Source organism: Anabrus simplex, chromosome 1 (genome assembly GCF_040414725.1).
Source record: "Anabrus simplex isolate iqAnaSimp1 chromosome 1, ASM4041472v1, whole genome shotgun sequence".
NCBI lineage: Eukaryota > Metazoa > Arthropoda > Insecta > Orthoptera > Tettigoniidae > Anabrus > Anabrus simplex.
This window is the reverse complement of record NC_090265.1, coordinates 1,195,752,676-1,195,774,730: the sequence shown is the minus strand read 5'-3', so window position 1 is coordinate 1,195,774,730 and position 22,055 is coordinate 1,195,752,676. Positions and strand designations below refer to the sequence as shown.

At 37.0% G+C, this 22,055-nt stretch overlaps 1 protein-coding gene across 1 annotated transcript in view; it reads right to left on the bottom strand.

The window, feature by feature from the left end:
• Window positions 1-22,055, bottom strand: part of nonC (serine/threonine-protein kinase Smg1) — a 794,437-nt gene that overhangs the window by 706,474 nt on the left and 65,908 nt on the right. Inside the window, 3 exon segments of the mRNA XM_068225601.1 lie at window positions 1,807-1,964; window positions 3,632-3,897; window positions 11,913-12,038. Coding sequence (XP_068081702.1) covers window positions 1,807-1,964; window positions 3,632-3,897; window positions 11,913-12,038 — 550 coding nt within the window.

Genomic DNA, 22,055 nt, shown 5'->3' with positions numbered 1-22,055 from the left:
TCATAAGTGCGCATCATCTGTACTGGGACATACATGCAATGTATTTCTTGTCGATTTGATGTATATGTTTGGGAGCTCTTGAGTAGTCGCAGTCAATTTAACTATTGAATGGCATCTTCTATTTTGTTCCCAATAATTCCAAGCCCAGATATATATATATATATATATATGGCGCCACTCACAGGCAATACAAACCCATGGTGTTCCTCACCCAGGTCTACTAATCATATATATGATGATGAAGATTATGATGATGCTTGTTGTTTAAAGGGGCCTAACATCTAGGTCATTGGCCCCCAATGGTATGAAGTAAGACTAAATGTAATGAGAATTTAAAAGTTCAAAATCATCCACTGACGAGAATAAAAAACATTATGATGAAGAATGAACGGATATGAATTTAAAACAATCAGTGGGTCCGACCCAGAAACCATCATAAACAATAGTATTACTGACCAAGGAACTGCTTCTAAAGCACAATCCTGAATCAACGATGCTTGTTGTTTAAAGGGGTCCAAAATCCAGGTCAACAGCCCCTCATAATGGTACTTATCGCTAGTAAAGTATAACCATGGTAGGCTGTCATGTTGTGGTACTAATCAAACTTAGCGTAGACTCACGGTGTTCCACACATTATGGTACAACTCACAAGTACTGTACTTCGTACAGGTAACACAGGCCTATGGTGTTTCTCACATAATGGAGCCACTCACAGGCAATGCAAACCCATGGTGTTCCTCACCCAGGTCTACTAATCACAGGTGCCAGTATTCCTGTGGTGTTCCTCATATAGTCTGTACTAATCAAAGGCAACGCAGACCCACGGTGTTGCTGATTCAGTGGTACTAATCAGAGGCAACACCCAGACCCATGGTGTTTCTCACAATGGTACTAATCACGGGTACTGAGAAACCCATACAGACTCAGTCACCTTTTGTTGCTACTATTAACAAAGATATTGTGTACCTAACATAGGGGTACTACTCGCAAGTAAAGGCGTCCCATGGTGTTCCTTGCGTGATGGTACTAATCACAAGCAGTTTCACGGTTCTAATACAATCCTCCCTTAGTTGCCCCTTTTAGTCACCTGTTATGATAGGCAGGGGATACCGTAGTTGTATTCTTTGTCTGAATCCCCCACCCACAGGGGGTTATGGTATCTGTAGTATTTCTTTTAGTGCACCTTTGATAATTTTATCAGTATCCAACAAAAATTTGAGAGGTACCTACTTCAGAGGCCTTGTTTGAAATTGATAAATTAATGATGGACAGGTGGAAGAGAATATTGAAAAACTGAGAAAGATGCTTAAGAAGAGCAACATTAGCAATCATGACCATTCTGTTGTACATTTTCAAATGATATTCTCTCTGTTCACTGTGCACATATTATTACGACATTATAACACTGAATGAAGATCACCTAAATGTACATCAAATGCCAAGAATTAATAATCTATCTCAAAAAATATTTCAAAACAAGGACGCTTTTAGCTAACAAGAGGTAAGTGAAGAGAAGATAATATCAAAAAATAATATCTTCCTTCAGCTTATCTCAGTTACAGTATTTCTGAGGTCACTGGAGCCCACCCTGGCTCATGGGTTTTGGCTATGGGTTTAAGGCAGAATGCCCTTCCTAACGTCTCATTGTCAAAATTCTGAATTGGGACCCACATCTCAGCTGTCCAGGTGGAAAGCCAGCAGGTAAACCACAATGTTAATCATACACCCACAACTTCAAAGGGTAATAATAACGTGATAAAAATGAACATAATATACACAACAGTGGTAGTTGTGGTGATTGATTACCTGCCATGATTAAGTCCTCCTTCACATGAATCTCCAAGACCTTAAGAACAGTTTGCAGCATCTTGGTGAAACAATTAATGAGGAAACTCCAGGAAATAGCTGGTGACAACACTGGGCTAAGATGCTGACCCAAGCATTTCAGTACTGTATTGAACACTCTGAAAGAAAAGAAGTATTCCATTTCACTTGGTAACATACAAGCAATAGTTACATTACCATTAGGTTAGACTTGGAAAGTTCAAGTAAATAACAGTTTTTCGTTGTTTTTTTTTTTTTTTTTGTTTTTTTTTTTTTTGTTTTTTTTTTTTTTGTAACTAAATGCTTGATAAAACTAATGGAGAATGTTTCAATATTATTATTAAATTTATATGTGTACAAATATATTTCCGCTATTGAGCAGCACACTGAAAATTGTTTTTTATGGCATTGCATAATGCAGGGCATTTCTTATGATTAATACACTACAACTGGCTCCAAATAAACACGCCCGGAGATCTTCCTTTCTTAGGAGATGAGTGTGTAGATAATAATGTTATAGGCTTAACGTTCCACTAACTACTTTTTACGGTTTTCAGAGACGCTGAGGTGCTGGAATTTAATCCCAAAGGATTTCTATTATGTGCCAGTAAATTTACCGACACAAGGCTGATTTATATAAGCTACCTCAAATACCACCGGACTGAGCCAGGATCAAACTTGCCAAGTAGGGGTCAGAATGCCAGCGCCCCAACCATCAGAGCCACTCAGCCTGCCAAACCTTCTGAAATGGAATTAATAATAAATTCCTAATGTTTAAAAATTTATATGTATTGAATAGGTGACACATTAAACCCTTTTAGCATCCTACATACTGGATACTGGCCGTACATAAGCGACTGCTGCCATCGAGCTCGGTTTTTTATTATTATTATTATTATTATTATTATTATTATTATTATTATCAGAATTACATAAAGTGAAATATGAACTAATAAAAGTTCAATTCATGTAAGTACATAATGACATACCGGCAAAAAGAGTCTTATCTTTTATAGGGTACCGTCTTCGAGTTCCCTACCAGCGCTGGAGGAAGAAATGCTGCTAATGTTATCACTGCTCGCATCTCCCTGTAAGAAACCATCTTCATTCCTGTCTAACGAATTTAAGATTCAGATTCAGTTGTTCTAAAGCGAAAAACAATGGTGAAAATAACATGTTCGTATCCAGGAAAAAGGGTGGATGGGCACGTCACTCGTACAAGATTGGATACGAACGGTTTGGGGAAATAGAGCAGGGCCCCTCCTTCGATGTCTGGCCCTTCTTGTATTGGACAGTTTACGTGGCCACCTGAAGACGCTAAGAAGTTATTGGAAACCGTGAAAACCGATTTGGCAATGATTCCTGGTGGACTGACGTCGGTACTTCAACCTTTGGACGTTTCAATAAATAAAACATTCAAGCACTATGTGCGGAAATTTTATCAGTGCTGGATGGCGGAAGTGTGCACAAACTTACTCCAACAGGCAAGATTCGGAAACCCCCTGTGGAACTACTTTGTGAGTGGATATTGTGTGCTTGGGGCATGATTTCTTTGAAGGCGATTGAAAAGAGCTTCAAGAAAGCAAGTATTCTAAATGAAAATTCTTGTACCAGTATTATTGTTAACATTCAACTACTACTCCTATAAAATCCATATTTCAAGGCACAAGTATAGCTCATTTATTAAGATATCAGAGATATATTTCCCCTGGTACACCCACTAACATAACTAATCAGAATCAGAATAACAAGGAAAATTGATATTTTAATTAAATTAAGAAAGTCATTAGATATAAAAAGGACTTACTTAATGAGCGACGTAATCTTGGCAACACATTGCTCGGGAGTTAGAGGCGGCTCATCTGTTGGAGACGAACGTCCTGAGCTTGGAAGTGTCAGATCTTCTCCATATGCCTCCATATCTTCCAGGAACTGACTCAGTAATGTAAGAGAAAATTGCATGTCTGCAACCCAAAAGCGACTCAAACGCTGAAGGCTCCGGGAAGCATAATTTGTGATGTGGCATTTCTGAGTACCATCAATGTGCCAACCAACCAGAATGTCAACTGTGTCCTGTAAAAAATGTACTCCATTGATCATAATACCTTATCTACAACTATCATAAAAATGTACAACTATCATAAAAATCTCACTGAAGGCCATTCTTTTCCAAATACATTATATGTTAGCAAACTGATTTGGTTTAAAATAAATAGTTTTTCAACATACAAATTTCAAACTCATTAGTACATATTTGCCAAGAAAGGAATACAAATTCAAAACACTTCAAATGGAAAGAATAGGTAAAAAATAAAGCAATAGGCCTAAGTGAAGGTCACTTTTGTGAAGTTGCAGGATGCAACAGAGTAGCATAATTGTGTTCCTTTATAATCTTTAACTAAGGATTTTCAGTTTGTTGAAAGTAATAGTATAAATAAAATTAGAAAAATCCTGAAAAAGGAAACATAATAACAGATTACATCTGAAAAATATATCATCTAATTAATTGGTTACAGTTGATTAGTTATGTGATGCTAGTAATGCCATTCCTTATGCAGGCAGTCCCTGTTATGTACAGTGTGAAAATGTTGCTCACAGGATCGGTTGGTTCATGCATTTCAGTGGGTTTCGCAGGCTGATAGGTAACAATTTATGACCCGGTGAAGAAAACAGCGGGAACAACCTCACTCCTCATTTCCCTAAAATACTACTTCAGTAATGCCTAGGCCATCTATGACGGCTGGTAGCACAGCTGTTGATGGTTGGACCAGCCTTTGGGCTGAATACTCAACATACAACATAAGAATCTGTAGGAATGAAACAGTAAACACAGGGTTTGTGAAGAATAAAGAAGGAGTAATTCTGATAAAACCAGATGGAAAGAGAAGTAAAGAAAATTTCAATGACCTGTTAACCCCTCAGCGCCGACCTCTATACGTGGTATAGACCCTCTTTTCTTCCGTAGCCGCCGACCTCTATACGTCGTATAGACCCATACATGGTTTCACATTTACGACTATAGCGCGAAGAGTTTTGTAGTTATTGATATGCAAATTGTTTTGTTTCCAAGAAGACATTTTCAGGTTTATCAGTGTTGTAAATAAGAATTTAAAATCGTTATAATGTAGTTTTTTTTGCAAGGTTAATTATTTGTCAAGTAAGTCTGAGCACTAATTTCTGCTTTTTTAAAAAGTCTGTTTGTTTCATTCTTTCCCACAGAAGAAAATAAAGAAATGATGATCTGAGAAGTTTGTCTTTTCGCGTGATATTCTTTGCTCTATTTGTACATCGGGAGTGCGGTTTATTTATTATATTCGTCTTTATTTCTCAGCTCGTAATATTTTCGTAACTCTCCATGAGCGCTCTGTGTAGGCAACAGCAAGTGCTGCTTTCTGTCATACGATACGAGAGCCAGTTGTTCATGGTACATATCTCGCTTGAAAGACTATGTCTCGACCTTTCATCTGAAATATGTATCGAGTTGATTTGTTTCGCATACAGTAAGTGTTATTCCCCTCATTCAGTTTCGTCCTGCAGCTTTATCAGTCCGTGTGGCGCGCCGCGCTCAGCCGTGGTTTGACTGACAGTAACGTGCTTGGAATATTGTATAAGTCAGATGAACGTTTAGTCGGAAGTAGTAATGACAGTATTAGCAGCACTGATAATGAAATAGATGATGTAGCAGTGGTAAATGATGAGAGTGACGATGAGGAGGAAACAGTACTTGGAAATTTCGTGTCGGAGACTACTGATAATTATACATGTCAAAGGGAAGTTTTCAACAGTGAATTATGATTCCTAACTTCTCTAATAATATTCACACATGTCACAGAGACAAATATTGAGCAATTAGGGGTACCTTATCGGAGCAGCTGGTGAAAGGTTCGTTTACAAAATACGCTCGCTCGGGCGGGGAAAGAAATATTCAGGGCCGGCGCGCATCAGATAATACAGTTCCAAGGTTGCAGAAAAGACATTTTATCAGGAAATTAACACCAAAGAGTGAGAAATCCAAACCTCAGAGACGTTGTATCGTGTGTTAAAAACACGACGAAAAGAAGACATCAGTGTACTGCTGCCAGAAGTGTGACTTGGGTCCCTGTCTCGAAGAGTGCTTCGAACTCTATCACTCGGAACTAAATTACTAAGGAAATGTGAAACAATTATGTAATTATCTGCACGTAATTAGTTCTGTCATAAGGAATTCCAAGTTTCGTGAATATCGGGCTACTCTTATAATTGTAGTAACGTTGTAAGTGAATCAATGTATTTCAGTCGCGCGTAGTTGAAATCTCATCCGGCCGCGGGGTAGGAAGCTCTTTAAATGGCTGCGACGCTAAGGGGATAAACTTGAGAAACCCAGACATGAGAAGAAGTTAGCAAGAATAGAAGTGGCAACACAGAAGTGATCAAACATTACAATGACTGACGTGGAATGGGCAGTTAAAAAGATGAAGACTGGTAAAGCTGTGAGAATAGACTAAATAACCACAGAAATGATAAAGGCTCAGGGCCAGTGGGACGACAATTAATAGAATACTCAAGTGTGCATGGAGAGAGAAGTTAGTGCCCAGGGATTGAAAAAAGGGGCTTATAACACCAATATTCAAGAAAGGAGGTACTGTAACATGTGCAGTAACCACCGAAGAATCACCATCTCCCATGTTGCCAAGATAATAGAAACTTATTGGAAAGAAGAATTAGTGAAAAGGAAGAAAGTCAGTTACAAAAGGAACAATTTGGATTTAAATTCTGAAAGGGCAACAGTGGAACCCATTTTCATTCTGAGCCAGACCATGGAAAAGAGCTGGGAATATGGGAAGGATATAGTAATTACTTTTACAGACTTAGAAAAAGAATACGACAGCATCCCCAGATCAAAAGTTTGGGAAACCCTGACACACAGGGGTACTGGCAAGGAACTAATAACAATGATAAAAATAATATATGATAACTAAGGATGGATGTTAATGATTTAAATTATATTAAAAATGCACTTAAAATATAAAGCATGATCTATAGGTTAAGACAATGCATCATAAAAGGATGTTTAAAAATCCTTCAGAAAATAATACGTTAGACACAAACTTCTAATACATAATACAGGCCTTTTAGTTGGAGGCTGCCTAAAGACAACGAATATTGATTGAAACAGAAATAATTTGAAAAGAGCTCAAAATAATTAAAGACAATTTGTGAAATTAAGGTCTCCAAAAACATTTAAAAAATTATAAGAAACAACTTGAGAAATTAATTTCTACAAAATTAAACATGTAAATACGATTCAAATACAAAGACTCGAAAGAACAAGAATAAGACTACTTAATTATATAATCTTTTAATACACCTTAGTCTGAGTCGCAGTGAACTAAAAATGTCATTTTCAAGTATACTTATACTTAATAAACGCCAAATTGCCTTCCATGAAGGATTCAGAAAGCGTAACTTCTTCAGCGATCTGTATTGAAGCAGCTTCTTCACAGGCAAACCCTGTACTATCTTTTCCACTATGTGGACATTTTCACAATAATACAATCACATATTTAACCACAGACCTAACATGGGATTGTAGGTTGTGGTAGTAACGCGAAGTCTGGAGTTTCTGCTTTGAATTGTGTAACTTGTTGGGGGGCTTTTAAAAAAAACCTCTCTAATATATGCCACAAGTCAGTGCCTTCAATAAATGACTTGCTCGTACCATATATGGTGCCGCGTCACTTAAAAATGAAAACATATTATCAAGTTTTATGACATCAGGCCACAGAAGAAACACAGCACTGTCAAACAACTTTGATCATCATCATCATCATCATCATCATCATCATTTCCCAACTCGTTTCCCAGGTGTGGTGTACAAGCGCTCGCCATCTCCTTCTGTCTTCATACATCTTCTGTTCCAGTACATCCTCCCTTTTGTGTCCTCTCTCCTCCGCATCTGATCTTACAGTCTCTATCCAACGTTTTCTTGGTCTTCCCTGTGGTCTTCTTCCTACGAGATTAAGGTCAGAATATTTTCTGGTAAGTCTTTCCCTGTTCATTCTCATTATGTGCCCATACCACTGAAGTCTGCGTATCTTTGTAACATTGGTAATAGGAACCTCAATACCAACTACTTTCCTATTCTCTTCATTTGTGATCTTGTCCTTTCTGGTAATTTGGTTCATGGTTCTAATGAATCTCATTTCAGTTGATTGGATTCTACTGAAGTCTTTGTTTAGTAGGGTGCATGTCTCTAACCTGTACGTGAGGATTGGTACAAAGTAAGTGTGGTACATGATTGTTTTCACTTTTTGTGGTATTTTGCAGTCCCAGAGAAGATTTCTGACTTGACTGTTGAAGTTTGATGCTTTCTGTGTCCTGCTGAGTATTTCCTGCCTAACAGTGTTGTCTTTCAAGACTGTGCTTCCGCCGAGGTACTTGAAGTGGGAAGCTGATTTGATTTTTGTTCCTTCCAGAAATATAACTGAGCTTGTTCCTTCCAGAAATATAATTGAGCTTGTTCCTTTCCTGTTGTTGGTCATTTCCACTGTCTTTGATTTGCTCATCTTCAGTCCAAAATTTTTGAATGTGTTGTTCCATTCATTTTCTTCCGAATTTCAGCTTCTGTCTCTCCCTATGAAAGCACATCATCAGCAAATACCAGGATGTTTGGCTCCCTGTCCATTTTCTTGATAGATTTGATGACCTTGTCCATTACTATTACGAACAGGAGTGCTGACAGAGCACTTCCTTGTTGGACACCTCTCTTTGTTTCAAACCATTTAGATCATCCGTTGCACATTTGGACACAGCAGTAACACTTCTGGTATAGCATCTTGACTGTCGATTAAGTACGTTGATAACTTAATTTTGATATCGTCAAGTAAATGGCCTTTCCTAACACTTTGGCAGTCAAAAATATTTCCCCTGGTCTATCCAATTCCAATCACAATATTGGTTACATCGCACCCCACAACATCAGTTGTCTCATCGATAGAAACCCACAGCTTCTTCCCATGAGAACTGCACCTTATTTTATTTAATGTTTCATCGTAGTATTGTGGTTAATAATTCTTACGTAAAGTAGACTTTTCTGGTATTATTTGGTTCGTGTGATTTTCAAAAAAGTGCACATAATTTTGGATTACAGATTTTAAATACTTCAATATTTGCTGACACTAACACATTGCACACTCCTTACTAAACTGTGAGGACTTAGTGTATGTCGAAGGAACAGTAGGTAGCAAGCACTGAACTGCAGCTTTCTTTGATGAACGCTCAAGAACACGCATATGCTTCTCGCAATCAATTTAGTGCGTCACAGTAAACAGTCTTTCAGCAGATACTTTAGTTTTGCAAAGCTTACAATACAGCATGCTTCCATCAGTAGAATACACAATCATGAAACTCTGCTAATATTTCTTTTAAATGAACTGAGATGTGGTTTAATTTTAGGCATTTTTAAATTGATACTTGAATGCTTCCAACGCACTGCACGCTATGAACTGTGTGAAACTGAGCCAATACCGTTCATGGAAAATGCACACCTTTCCCTACTACCCTAACCTTTACAGCTGCAGGTGTCAGAAGTCTTAAGAGATTTCAGGTAACATTCCAGACATTCCAATCCCCAAGTTACCTGTTTCCTGGAAAAGCAAGTGTATAAAGTCAGTATCATGACAGAACAGTGACAGCTGGCATCTGCTTGTGGGTGAGAAACGATTGCTTCGCTCACCTCATCGCCGCACCACAGACTTTAAGGCCTGTATGTACGCAGTCATCTACTGTAACTTTCTGCGCTATAAAACCTTTAAATTATAGTTACTGTCATAACAAAATAAAAATATATTGAAATGTATTATTTCTATATTTATATAACTACTAGTTAGGGCTTTCAGACATATTTTCATAAAATAATATAGTAACATGACAAAAGAGAAAAAAGGACCTAGAGACAAAATTCTCCAAAATCAAAGGAAGTGTTCTTAAGTTAAAAAAAAAAACAAAAAACAGATAATACAAAATACAGTCGAAACTGGTTAAGACGTCCCTCTCTAGTGCAATTCCCTGGTTATTAGCCATTATTCCAAAGTCCCAGGCCATATCCTACTAAATACATGCTAAAGAAATCTCAAATGCACATTTAAATCACTCTTTAGTACGTTCGTAATTCCCACCCTTAGAAAAAATTAGCATTAATGGCCACGTTGTGCGCACGACGGGCCAGCGACAACTACAACACTCAACATTAGCCCCCCGACGGGACCCTTCCGGAGCAAGCCAAAAACTGGCTTGGGTAAGGATTTGGTAGAGAACTTAATTTCACAACCCTGGAGCGCGGTTGCATGTTGGGAGCAGCTACAGGGAGCATCAGTCCCAAGCCAGACTTTGCTCTGGTTGCTTGGATTGTGTAACAGTAACTCTTCTGACATGTTGGTGCTTAATTTTACATTCATAAGTGAATTGTGTAACAACGTACATAAATTAGGCCTTCTATACTTACGTATATAGTTGACGTGTTGGTTTACGGAGAAAGTGGATCCTAATACACAATGAAACATGTGCAAATCGCCCATTAAACGTAACGGTAAGCAATGTGTATGATGTGCGTTTCTAAGGAAGTTTTTCCTTGAAGTTTACTATGTTGATGTTCTTAAAATGTATTATTTCTTCCTTTATTTCATTAATTATATGTAAACACAGGTTTCTATGTTTTCATAATTATTTTTAGTTCAAACCTAACCTTAAATTTATTTAACAGCAAAACTGATTTTCATTTCTTAGCATTTCTTTTTTTTTTTTTTTTTTTGGTCCCCACAAAAACCTTCTAACGAGTTTTGGCTGTAAAAGGGAGAAATTTCAGGAGGAATTAAAACAGCACATCCCTGTATCAAAATTGGAAAGTGTAGAAAGAAAATGGAACAAATATAAAAACACATTTGTAATTTTTTTTTTTTTTTTTGCTAGTTGTTTTACGTCGCACCGACACAGATAGGTCTTACGGCGACGATGGGACAGGAAAGGGCTAGGAGTGGGAAGGAAGCAGCCGTGGTCTTAATTAAGGTACAGCCCCAGCATTTGCCTGGCGTGAAAATGGAAAACCACGGAAAACCATTTTCAGGGCTGCCGACAGTGGGGTTCGAACCTACTATCTCCCGAATACTAGATACTGACCGCACTTAAGCAACTGCAGCTATCGAGCTCGGTCATTTGTAAATTATGCAGAGTAGATATGTGGCAGAACATCAGGAAGAGTGAAGGAATAGGAGATGAAGGAGGTTTTTAAACAAAAGAAGAATGGAATAGAGAAAGGAAAGAAGGAAGTAAGATTACGTTTCAGGAAATTAAACGTGTAAAAAATGTGTTTGAAGAGATTCACACAAGAGTTGGAAAAGGATGTTGTATGGATTGATAAAAAATAAGAGGAAAAATCTACACCAAACAAGTGAAGGGAGAGAGTGTTAAATGGTGAAGACATAGGAGAGACCTAGGAGTGGGAAGAAAACGGAAATGGCCTTAATTAAGGTACAGCCTAAGCATTCACCAGGTGTGAAAATGGGGTTGGTGGTGGAAAGATAACTCCTGAATGTGAGAAAAAAATGCAGAAGAGAGTGTAGTGGTAAATGAGGATGATCCAGAAATAGACAGTGATATTGCAATGGCAGAAATGAAAATGGCTGTTAAACAAATTAAAACAAAAAGAGCAACAGGGATGGATGAAATATACGTTTTTTCCTTTTTCAGGTGTTTTCTATTTTTATTTAAACTGCATTATTTTTGACAGACTGAAAATCCTCACATTTATAGAGTAACCAAGTCAAAACTGAAATGAAACAGCTTCCACAATAACAAAAAAAAATTTTTTTTAATCTCATATTCTGATCTGGAAATAAAGATTTTTGAGATCACTAACAAAAGGGACTCATTTTGCTTGGAATGCGAATTACAAGAATACAACTCATTTCAGAGACTCCTCATGCAATGGCTGGGATTCAAAGTGTAGCCATCTAGATACAATAGCTGTACTGAGGTCACTCAGCAGTCAACCTCCATTCCCACCTGAAATCTGCTTCTAGTAACAATATTAAGTGCAAATATTTTTTACTTACCCTGAAGTGTTTGGTGAAGGTAGAAGGGTACATCTCAGTGAGTTGAAGAATTACATCAACTGTACCAATGAGAAATTCAGGTGAATCTGTATATTCTAAGGCATTCTGGAGATTATTCATCAGCAACTGTAAAGAAAGAAATTTTCTTTTTTAATTCCTCAGAGCCTTGATTTGTGCTTCTGTGTCAAAGATAACCTCACCAGGATTTTTTCAAAATCAGCCCATCTAGGCTCGATAAAGCATGTAGTAGCCAGTAGACGTCTGTTATAGCAAGAAATCATAACGGCAGAAAATGTACTCGCTATAGCAGAACCTGCACAGATTAAAAACAATAGGTAACACCAATCAGTTTGTAAAAACACTTTCTTTTCCGCAGAAGATATCCACACTACGACTTATTCATTAGTTATTTTTCGTGAACGTTTATGTTAAATTTCATTCTGAAAAGGTAAAAGCCTAGTATAGACACTCCAGCATGTAACACACAACATCGCGAGTAAATATATATATGACTAGCTGATGTACCCGTGCTTCGCTACGGAATTCTCAGAAAGACTGTCTTTGCGGTTTTCCCAACTGAAGTCAACATAGGACATTGCAATGATGTCAGTAGGAATCTAGTGATTAAAAGCAATGTTATCATACAAAATACTTGATCAAATGAAAAACCGCACACTTTCCTCACTTTTAACAAACAGTACTTTGCTGCCGATCTAACAGTTCAAAGTTCCAGTGCTGGAATGACCAGGCTGCAGACAGCCGGGAACAATCCTATGCCATTATTTTGTTAAATGTAAACATTGCTCATTCTAATCAGTGCCTCAGAGTAGGGATTGAATAGCTGGAATGCTATGATGAACCAGTCTGTTACATACCAGTAATATCAGAAAATTTATGAACTAGAGGAATGGCATGCTAAAGAGAGATCTAACTCCCCAGCTACTTCTTGCCAATATTCAGGCAGCCAGTTATACTCAGTACACAGCAGTAATCCCATCTATAGGTGATGAGTGGCAGCAGAGGACACAAAGCACATTACAATCAACAATGGCCAATGTAATGTTAATGTTGAACAATTTTATGAGCTTTCTATATTGTAGGCCTTCACATTTAGTTTCCTTCTGACTATATACTAGGGCATATTTTAAAATTATTTATAGCGTAGACTGTAGTTCTTTATTCCCCGACTTTACATACCAATTTTCATTAAAATCTGTATACCTACTTTTTCATGACTCGGCGCTGGTATGGACTTGGCAACAAAAATCTAAATTCATGAATATCTCTATTATCATAGCCGGTACGGTAAAAATCTATAAGACATAAATGATCGGAAATGTAATTCTATATAACTTTAGTTATGTAGTATATATTGATAGGACCACCAATAACAAATATTTGAGAATTATATTTAAGGCCTTCCCCTAAATTAACATTTTAATCAGCAGGAATAAAATTATTTAACTACACCCGGGCAACTGGATTGGGACACATGATGATGATGATGATGATGATCTAGATTGTAGTGACTTTTTCCCCGACTTTATATACCGATTTTCATTAAATTCTCTTCAGCCATTTGCTCGTGATGCGCGTACGTACGTACATATGTACATACAGTCAGAAATGACGGAAAATGAAAAGTGCATTTCCTTCTTACTGTGGACACGACCAGTACAAAAATACAATTCTTTTTACATTCTGAGCAACATACAGACAAAACTGTTATTTTATATATATATACTGTATATATAAATATATATATAGATTCTTGAGTTAACTCTGTGTACATCATGAAAACATATTTCAAGTACCAGTAGAGAAACGATAACCTTCTCGCTATAAATTTAAAAGGGAAAAGCCAAAATTTAACCAGACACGAATTTTTTTTTAAAATCATTTGCTTTACATCACAAACATTTTATGGCGACGATGGGATAGGAGAGGGCTACGAGTGGGAAGGAAGCAGCCATGACTTTAAGGTAAGTCCCAGAATTTGCCTGGTGTGAAAATGGAAAACCACAGAAAACCATCTTAAGGACTGCTGACAGTTGGATTCGAACCCACAATCTCTCAAATGCAAGCCGATAGCTACATGACCCAAAACATGTAAACTAACCTCTAAAATAAGTGATGCACTGCTATTTCTTGAGGTGTATCACTTAATATACATAATATACTTGATTTCAGTATATAGCATTAAAATTAAGCGATTGCTTACTTCAACCTTCATTTCTAATGAGTTAACAACTGCTATTGGCCACGTTATTTATGCATTTATTACAAAAATATGTTCTCTTTCATTTTGAATTTCCTTTGCAAAACAGCAGTCAACGGGTATTACCAATCGACTTCGAAACTGCCCTCCAACATCGATGAGAGAACTCACAAGTGCACATAGTGACAAAACTATAACAAAGATGATTCATCACATTCTGTGACAAGCGTTCTAGTTCTTTTATTCATACAGTGTCACCTAACTTAACTTTCCACTTACTCACCTCAACTAGTAACGAGATATCGTGGACTGGTCGAAACTGGCTATAGACAGCCAGGAACTGAATCCGGGCCTCTTACACTAATGACTAAAAGTATAAAAGGCGTGAACCCAAAGCAGAGATCAAGTTCAGATAAACAGGATTTATCATCATAAGGTTGCCCGAACAAATAAAAGATGAGCACCAAATAAACAAAGAGGAGACATAAGGGAAACAGTTACTCGCGCATATGTTCTAAAATACCCACGAGTCTTTTGCCTCTTTAATAACCATCTCATAAAATTATTGCGTTTATCTTATTCAAGAGAGGCATAGGAAAGGGCAATACAAATTGGTTCAGTTAATACCAGACAATGGTGCATAAGGTTTGTTGCAAAACATTTCTTTCATTAGAACGAAGCATCAATAAAAAATAACATAGCGGCTTGTAAAGAAGAAAGAAATATTGTCGCCGCTCCAGATAAAACAAAAGTAATTCACCAACCCTGCAAACCTTATCAAAAAGCATCCAACAATATCCAAAAGAGTCCGAATCCCTAAGCAATTAAGGTAGTAGAAGCAAAGCAGGCAGAAAAGAATAATTGTAGAACATTAGGAGGTTATAAAGAGGATAAAATGGTGTTGCCATAGTTACCAAAGCAAAATAAAAATATGAGTCAAAGCTGATAAATTAGATCCCAAAAAAGGTAAATAAAATGGCTGAGCAAGCCAGGAACATCAATAAGATAATGTTTGAAGGATAAGAATCAAAACATTAAGTAATCATGTATGTTGACTCCAAGCAGAGTTACGTAGGGAAAAATCATAAATCTTTTTGTAATACCATTTAAAAAATACGAGAATCATCTCATAGCCTTGCACCTCCTCTTCTTTTTACCCAAGCGTTCTTATCTTATAGTCAGAGAGCATACAAAGCAAGTTATAGATTGAAAGAAATGCTATGGCAATTCATAATTACATGTGGTGCCATCTGTCTCATCAGGAAGAAGTAGACGTCAAGTTAGAGAACATTTACCATTTTCAATTGACTGACTTATGACATCGATATCAGAGAGTAAAATATGAAGACAATACATATATACATATATATACACATATCATGAAAACGGCACCAATCGAGAAAAGATAACCTTCTAGCTATAAATCTACATGAATTTACATTCAAAATTTAACCAGACGCGAGAAAATATAAACTACACTTTGAAAGTGATGCATTCTGAAATATCTTGAGGTGTATCACATTCTTACTTACTTTCAGTATATAGCATTAAAATTTAGCGATAACTTACTTCAGCCTTTATTTCTAACGTGTCAATAACTTCTATCGGCCACCTTTGTTTATTATGGAAACATTCTCCTCCTTAATTTCAAATTTTCTTTATAGAACAGTAATCAATGGGTATTACTAATTGACTCAATCTTTGAATACCGACGAGGTAGCTCATTATTGCACATAGTGAGAAAACTATACCAAAGATGATCTATCACATTCAATATAATCAGTGGAGTGTATAAATATTGATAATGGAAAAAATAGTCCTCTCCTAATCACTTTTAACAATGGATGCATCAGTGATACAGTTCTTACTGTATCCGAAGGATAATACAAAGTTTTTGTTATTCACATTTTATGGCCTTCATTGGACCACTCTAGCCAACTTTATACAAAGAATTTTTCTGTTTCCTGTCAGCCCAGTACTTAACTCTCTCTGATCTTATCCTTCTTTCTTCATCAGAAATCACCCTTCCTATTGTCTGTTTGCTGATTTGCAGTCTGGTTTGTTTGTCTCCAAGTTTCTTGATTTTGTCGGTTTTGTTTCTTAGATCTTCCATTGTAATTTGTAGTTCATCCATATTTTCCTTGATTTCTGTAATCCACTTAATGTTGCACTTACTATTCTATAATTTTTCTATTATTCTCCGGATGATCCTGTTCTCTGGTGGCCTGATTAGATGTCCAAAAAATGAAATGCATTTCTTCCTGATTGTGCTTATTACTGGTTCTATTTCCTTGTAGACTGTTTCATTAGAAGCTACTCTCCAGTGTCCATCTTTTTGGTATGATTTGTTGATGCATGTTCTAATGATTCTTCTCTCTACCTTGAGTATTTTGTCTATTTGTGCAGTGTTAGTTGTTTTGAAGATGGTTTTGCTTGTGTATGTTATTTCTGGTTGAGTGACTGTATTGTAATGTTTTAATTTTGTTGCTACTGACAGGCCCTTTTTGTTGTAGGTATTCTTGGTGACATATTGTGCTCTGGTCAGTTTATTTATTCTGTTATGCCATGCTGTTTTTTCATTGAGGTTATATGTTATGATTTCTCCCAGATATTTAAATTTATCTACAATTTTGATTCCTTGGTTTCCTATGGCAATTTTGTTTATGAGTGGTGGGTCAGTAAACATGATTACTGTCTTTTCAAAAGATATTCCAAGACCAATTTTCTGTGCTATTTCCTGTAGTGATATAACTTGTCTGGTTTCTGAATACTGTTGGTCAAGAGAGCAAGGTCATCGGCAAAACCTAGGCAATTTAAACTTATGTTGTCTTTGGGTCTTCCAATTCGGATGTTCTTTGGGTTACTCTTGTACCATTCCCTCATTATATATTCCAAGGCACAGTTGAACAATAGTGGTGACAAGCAATCTCCTTGTCTTAAGCCTGCTTTTATGATGAATGGCTCAGAGAATTCCCCTCTGAATTTGACTTTTGATTTAGTGTTGGTTAAGGTGAGTTCAATCAATTTGATTAATTTTGGATGGAGCCCAAAATTTCTTAAAATTTTCAACACTGAAGGTCTATGGATACAGTCGTAAGCTTTTTTAAAGTCCATGCAGGTTATCGCAAGAGGTTTGTTTTGCTTCTTGTAATATGCTATGGTTGATTTTGAAGTGATGATTTGCTCTGCACAACTTCTCCAAGGTCTGAAGCCTCCTTGGTATTCACCTAATTCTTCCTCTAGTCCTGTATAGGATTCTAGAGAAAATCCTGTATGTACAGTCTAAGAGAGAGATACCTCTGTAATTATCTGGATTGCTTTTATCTCCTTTTTTGTGGAGTGGGTGCATTATGGCTGTGGTCCAATGTTCGGGGAACTTTTCTGTTATCCAGATTATTGTTAGGGCCATGTGTAGGGATGTTCGAACTGTATCACTGGCATATTTGCATATTTCTGCGAAAACTTGGTCTTCTCCGCATGCCTTATAATTTTTAAACTCTTTGAGTGCTGTTTCCACCTCTTGGATTGTTGGGGGTTTATGAGTTCAGGCGGGGTTTTGATGAGTGTGTTTGTATTAATTGCTAAAAGTTCCTGGGGTTCTTCACAATTCAAAAGTTTAATGAATGCGTTTGCCATGATTTTGGCATTTTCCTTGTCATTAAGTGTCATTTTTCCATCCCCACTTTTCAGCATTAATGTGGGAGGGGCAATTTTTTGTACTTGTCTTCCAAACATATTGTAAAAGTCTCTGGAATTGTTTTTGTGGTAGTTTTCTTCTATTGAGTTGATTAGATCTATCTGTGATTGTCTCTTGATTTGCCTGATAATTTGTGTGAACTTTTTTCTGGTAGTTTTAAGGTTGGTTGCACTTTCTTCTGTTTTGTGCGTTTGAAATTTTAACCATCCCTGATGTCTTTCTTCATGAATTTTGTCACATTCTGAGGTCCACCAGGCGTGTCTTTTACGTGTGTTCAATGGGGCTAAATTTTCAGCTTGTTGCCTGAGAATTGGAATCAGTTCTTCTAAGTTACCTGTCAGTTTTATGTTTTGTGTAACTTCCCTATATTTATCATTCCTAATTAATTGGTATGGATCAAAGTTCCTCTTTTGTTTATTATGTTTTGGTTTCTTTTTTATTGGTGGGAACTTAATTTTGATTTTGACTATGCAATGATTTGAACCTGTATCTACTCCTCTTAATACAAAGTTTAATATGTATAGAAATTTTCAAGGGAGAGAAAAAAAACTATAGTTATAACGGGGCTGTCACTACATGCCGTACTCTCTATAGCAGACTTCTATTGTATTAGTTTTGAGTTTTAAAAATGAAAATATGACTAGACGATTTAAAGTCCATTCATATTTACTTCACAGCTAAATAGCAAAAAAGTAAGTCATATACAGTACAGTACATGAACGATACCATGATGTAAGAAACATACAGTAATAAATAATGAAACAATATAATAAATCTTTAAAATCTGCATTTAAATAGACATCAAAATCATGTAAGATCTGTATTGCAATTTGTACTCCATATCTTTACATTTTAATACTTTAGAAGGCCATAATAAATTGAGAGGTCTCTTCAAAATGGGCAATGTCATTAACAAAGAAAAGAAAGAAAAGGTTCACTTGCATAGGCCAGTATACCAAACGGGCAGAAATGCCATTGACTTGATCCTTAAAACTACACCCATTACCACAAACACAACACTTAAAGATAAGAGGACAAATGTATGTCCAAGATTTGCCATATTTACGTGAATAATCCCCGCCACTGAATAATCTTCATACCCTAGTTTTAGGATGGATAATTTTGAAAAAAATTAATTGAACTAAAATTCCATCCAGCGAAAGAGTAACGTAGGCAAAAACAAACATTTCATATCACTCCTTGAGTTCTACACGGCCTTTATGCAAATGTGAACATGATGGATATAGCTACTTTGCCTGAACATATCTGAGATGATAAAAATGCACTATCACGGCTATAAAATATATTTGCCATGAAACTTAGCAAGTACGCCTTCTGACGTGACAGGTATTTCATTAATCTGAACTTGCAATAGGTTTGATTCGCTGTAGATCGGAAGAGTCATTATCTCTTGCATCATTAGAATCCTGTCCTAAAACACTTCTCACATGCGATCTCTGTTTACTCGGAGAGTAACACGACCAGTGGTGGATAATTCTTTTCCTGCAATGTAAACACTTGAAACACACACACCTGTTAACTCGTTTGTTAATTTTGTGATACAGTAAAACCTCGTTAATTCAAAGTCTCAGGGACGCAAAACTCGGACTTCGAATGACGTGATTTCAATTTAACCGCCAATACCTACTTCAGAAATGCCAACCCTTGCCGCGTCACAAAATATTCTAAGACCCGTTACTGCATGCAATTAACATTGATTCACATTTTAAACCTTTCAACTGCCATGGAAAAAAAACTATTCTTTAAATGTTTCCAACAAGGCGCATTTACAGTATTCAAATAATGCACTTGGTTAACTCACTTGCAAACATAACCTCACGCAATGAAAGAAAAAAAGATTCAAAGACGAGGACAAATTATGCTGGCTCCCCTGTGCAAGTGCCTTATTTTTTGGATTACAGTACTGTTTGCATTTTTGATCCCTTGTATTTGCACGGAAACATCGTGGGTTATCGAACTTTCCTATAACGAGGGGAGAAAGTCTTGCGCTTCCGTCTGCATTGCAACACAGTACAGTGTCCCCATCTTCTTTAAAACCGTAAGTCCGTTTGATCTTGGCATTATAAAAATCTTTGATTATTGACATTGCATTTTCTGCCTTGAAATTGTCAATAAGTATTTTAAGAAACTATTTCTGGTGATTTTCTTTAAAATTCAATACCTTTATTTATCTTTTATTACGCAACAAAAAAAATAATCTAGAAAACACTGAATCTGTACACTTTACAAGTATAAACTATGTTAGACTTTATATTTTTCATCTACGTCGTGTGAAACAACACAAACAGCAAGGAAACTTCATGTTTAGCGAAGACTTTGCTCCACTTACTCAGAAATGAAACACGCCCGGTATCGACAGCTTTGTTTCACATAGCAAAAACCCAGACGTTTACAATATCACTAAAACTAAATGTAAACTTTGTTATCAAACATCAGTTCAAAAAAAAAACCAAAAAAAAAAAAAAAGAAGGTCACTCGTGTACCATAACCTACTATACCCAGTCAGAAGCGAAGTAAATAAATACCACATATACTTAAGAAAGCTCACTCTCGAATGTTTCATTCTATTATTCTTCATTCAAAAAATTTAGTTAAATTAAATCTTTCAGATGAAATTTTGTTTTAAAGTTCTTTGAAAAAACGAGAGGGTAAACCACATGTTAATGCACTCTAATGCTATGTGTCAAAATCTCATTCAAAATCTGCAAATGAAGGATAGCTATTCTTTGCCATTTCTAGCATAGAAATCTGAAGGAAAGCTGGTCACTGATGGCTAACAAGTAGTCACTCATTTTCAGTTACGTGCTTATTCATCATTACGAATTGGATTGCGCATTTATGAGTGTTGTGATCCCACTAGCTTTGTCTTAGCTGGTCACACCTCTGCAGTAGCATTGCCATCCCAGGCGATCTTCAGTTTTCATTAGGACATATTAATTGGAAAGATAAACCGGTGATAGTCTTCTCTTGTCCCATTCAGCTGGTAGCAGCCCTTCCGCGTGGATTACTGCCCCCCAACTTTCCATTCCATGATTAACTTCTGTAGATTTTCTCCACGTCATCTCATAATGTGTCCAAAGAACTGAAGTATTCTTTCATTGATATGAAAAGAAAGGCTTCTTAAAATCTTCAGCTCCTGAAAAATGGATGCATTGGTTCTTCTTGTGGTCTAAGGCACACGCGTTCTATGCCAGAACCACATTTCAAAGACAATGATGTGTCTTCTGTCCATAGTACATACAGTTCAGGTCTCACAGCCATATGAGAAAACAGAGAATAGAAGGGTTTCGATGATGATGATGCTTGTTGTTTAAATGGGCCTAACATCGAGGTCATCGGTCCCTAATGGTACGAAATGAAATGACAACAAAAAATTCAAGAAATCCACTGACCAAAATAAATAAAAATGTCATGAAAAATGAATGGATGGACATGAACCCAAAAAAACAAAAACAAACAGGAAAACAGTGGATCCGACTCAAAAACGGTCATAAATAATAGTATTACTGACCAAGGGACCACTTATAAAGCACAGTCCTGAATCGATTATGCTTGATGTCTAAAGGGGTCCAAAAACCAGGTATAAGGCCCCTCAGTATAGTACATGTCGCGAGTAAAGTAGAACCATGATATTTCTCAAGCTGCGGTACTAATCAAAGGTAGCGTAAACTCACGGTATTCCAAACATTAAGGTACTACCCACAAGTATTGTACGTCGTAAAGGTAACGCAGACCTATGGTGTTTCTCACACAATGGTGCCACTCATAGCCAACACAAACCGATGAGGTTCCTCACCTAGGTGTACTAAGCACGGGCGCCGGCATTCCCGTGGTGTTCCTCACATAGTGGGTACTAATCACTGGCAACGCAGACCCACGGTGTCGCTCATATAGTGGTACAACTCACAGCCAATGCCCAGACCCGTGGTGCTGCTCACATGGGTATGACTCGCGGGTACTGGAAAACCACACTGAACCCCGCTTGAGTGCTACGAATCACAAAACTATTCAGTACCTAACAGAGTGGTACTACTCGCAAGTAAAAGCGACCCATGGTGTTCTGTGCGTGATGGTACTAATCAAAAGTAGTTTCATGGTTCTAATTCAATCATCCCTTGGTCGCCCCTTTTAGTCGCCTCTTACGACAGGCAGGGGATACCGCGGATGTGTTCTACATGTGCGTCCCCCACCCGCAGGGGGTAGTGTG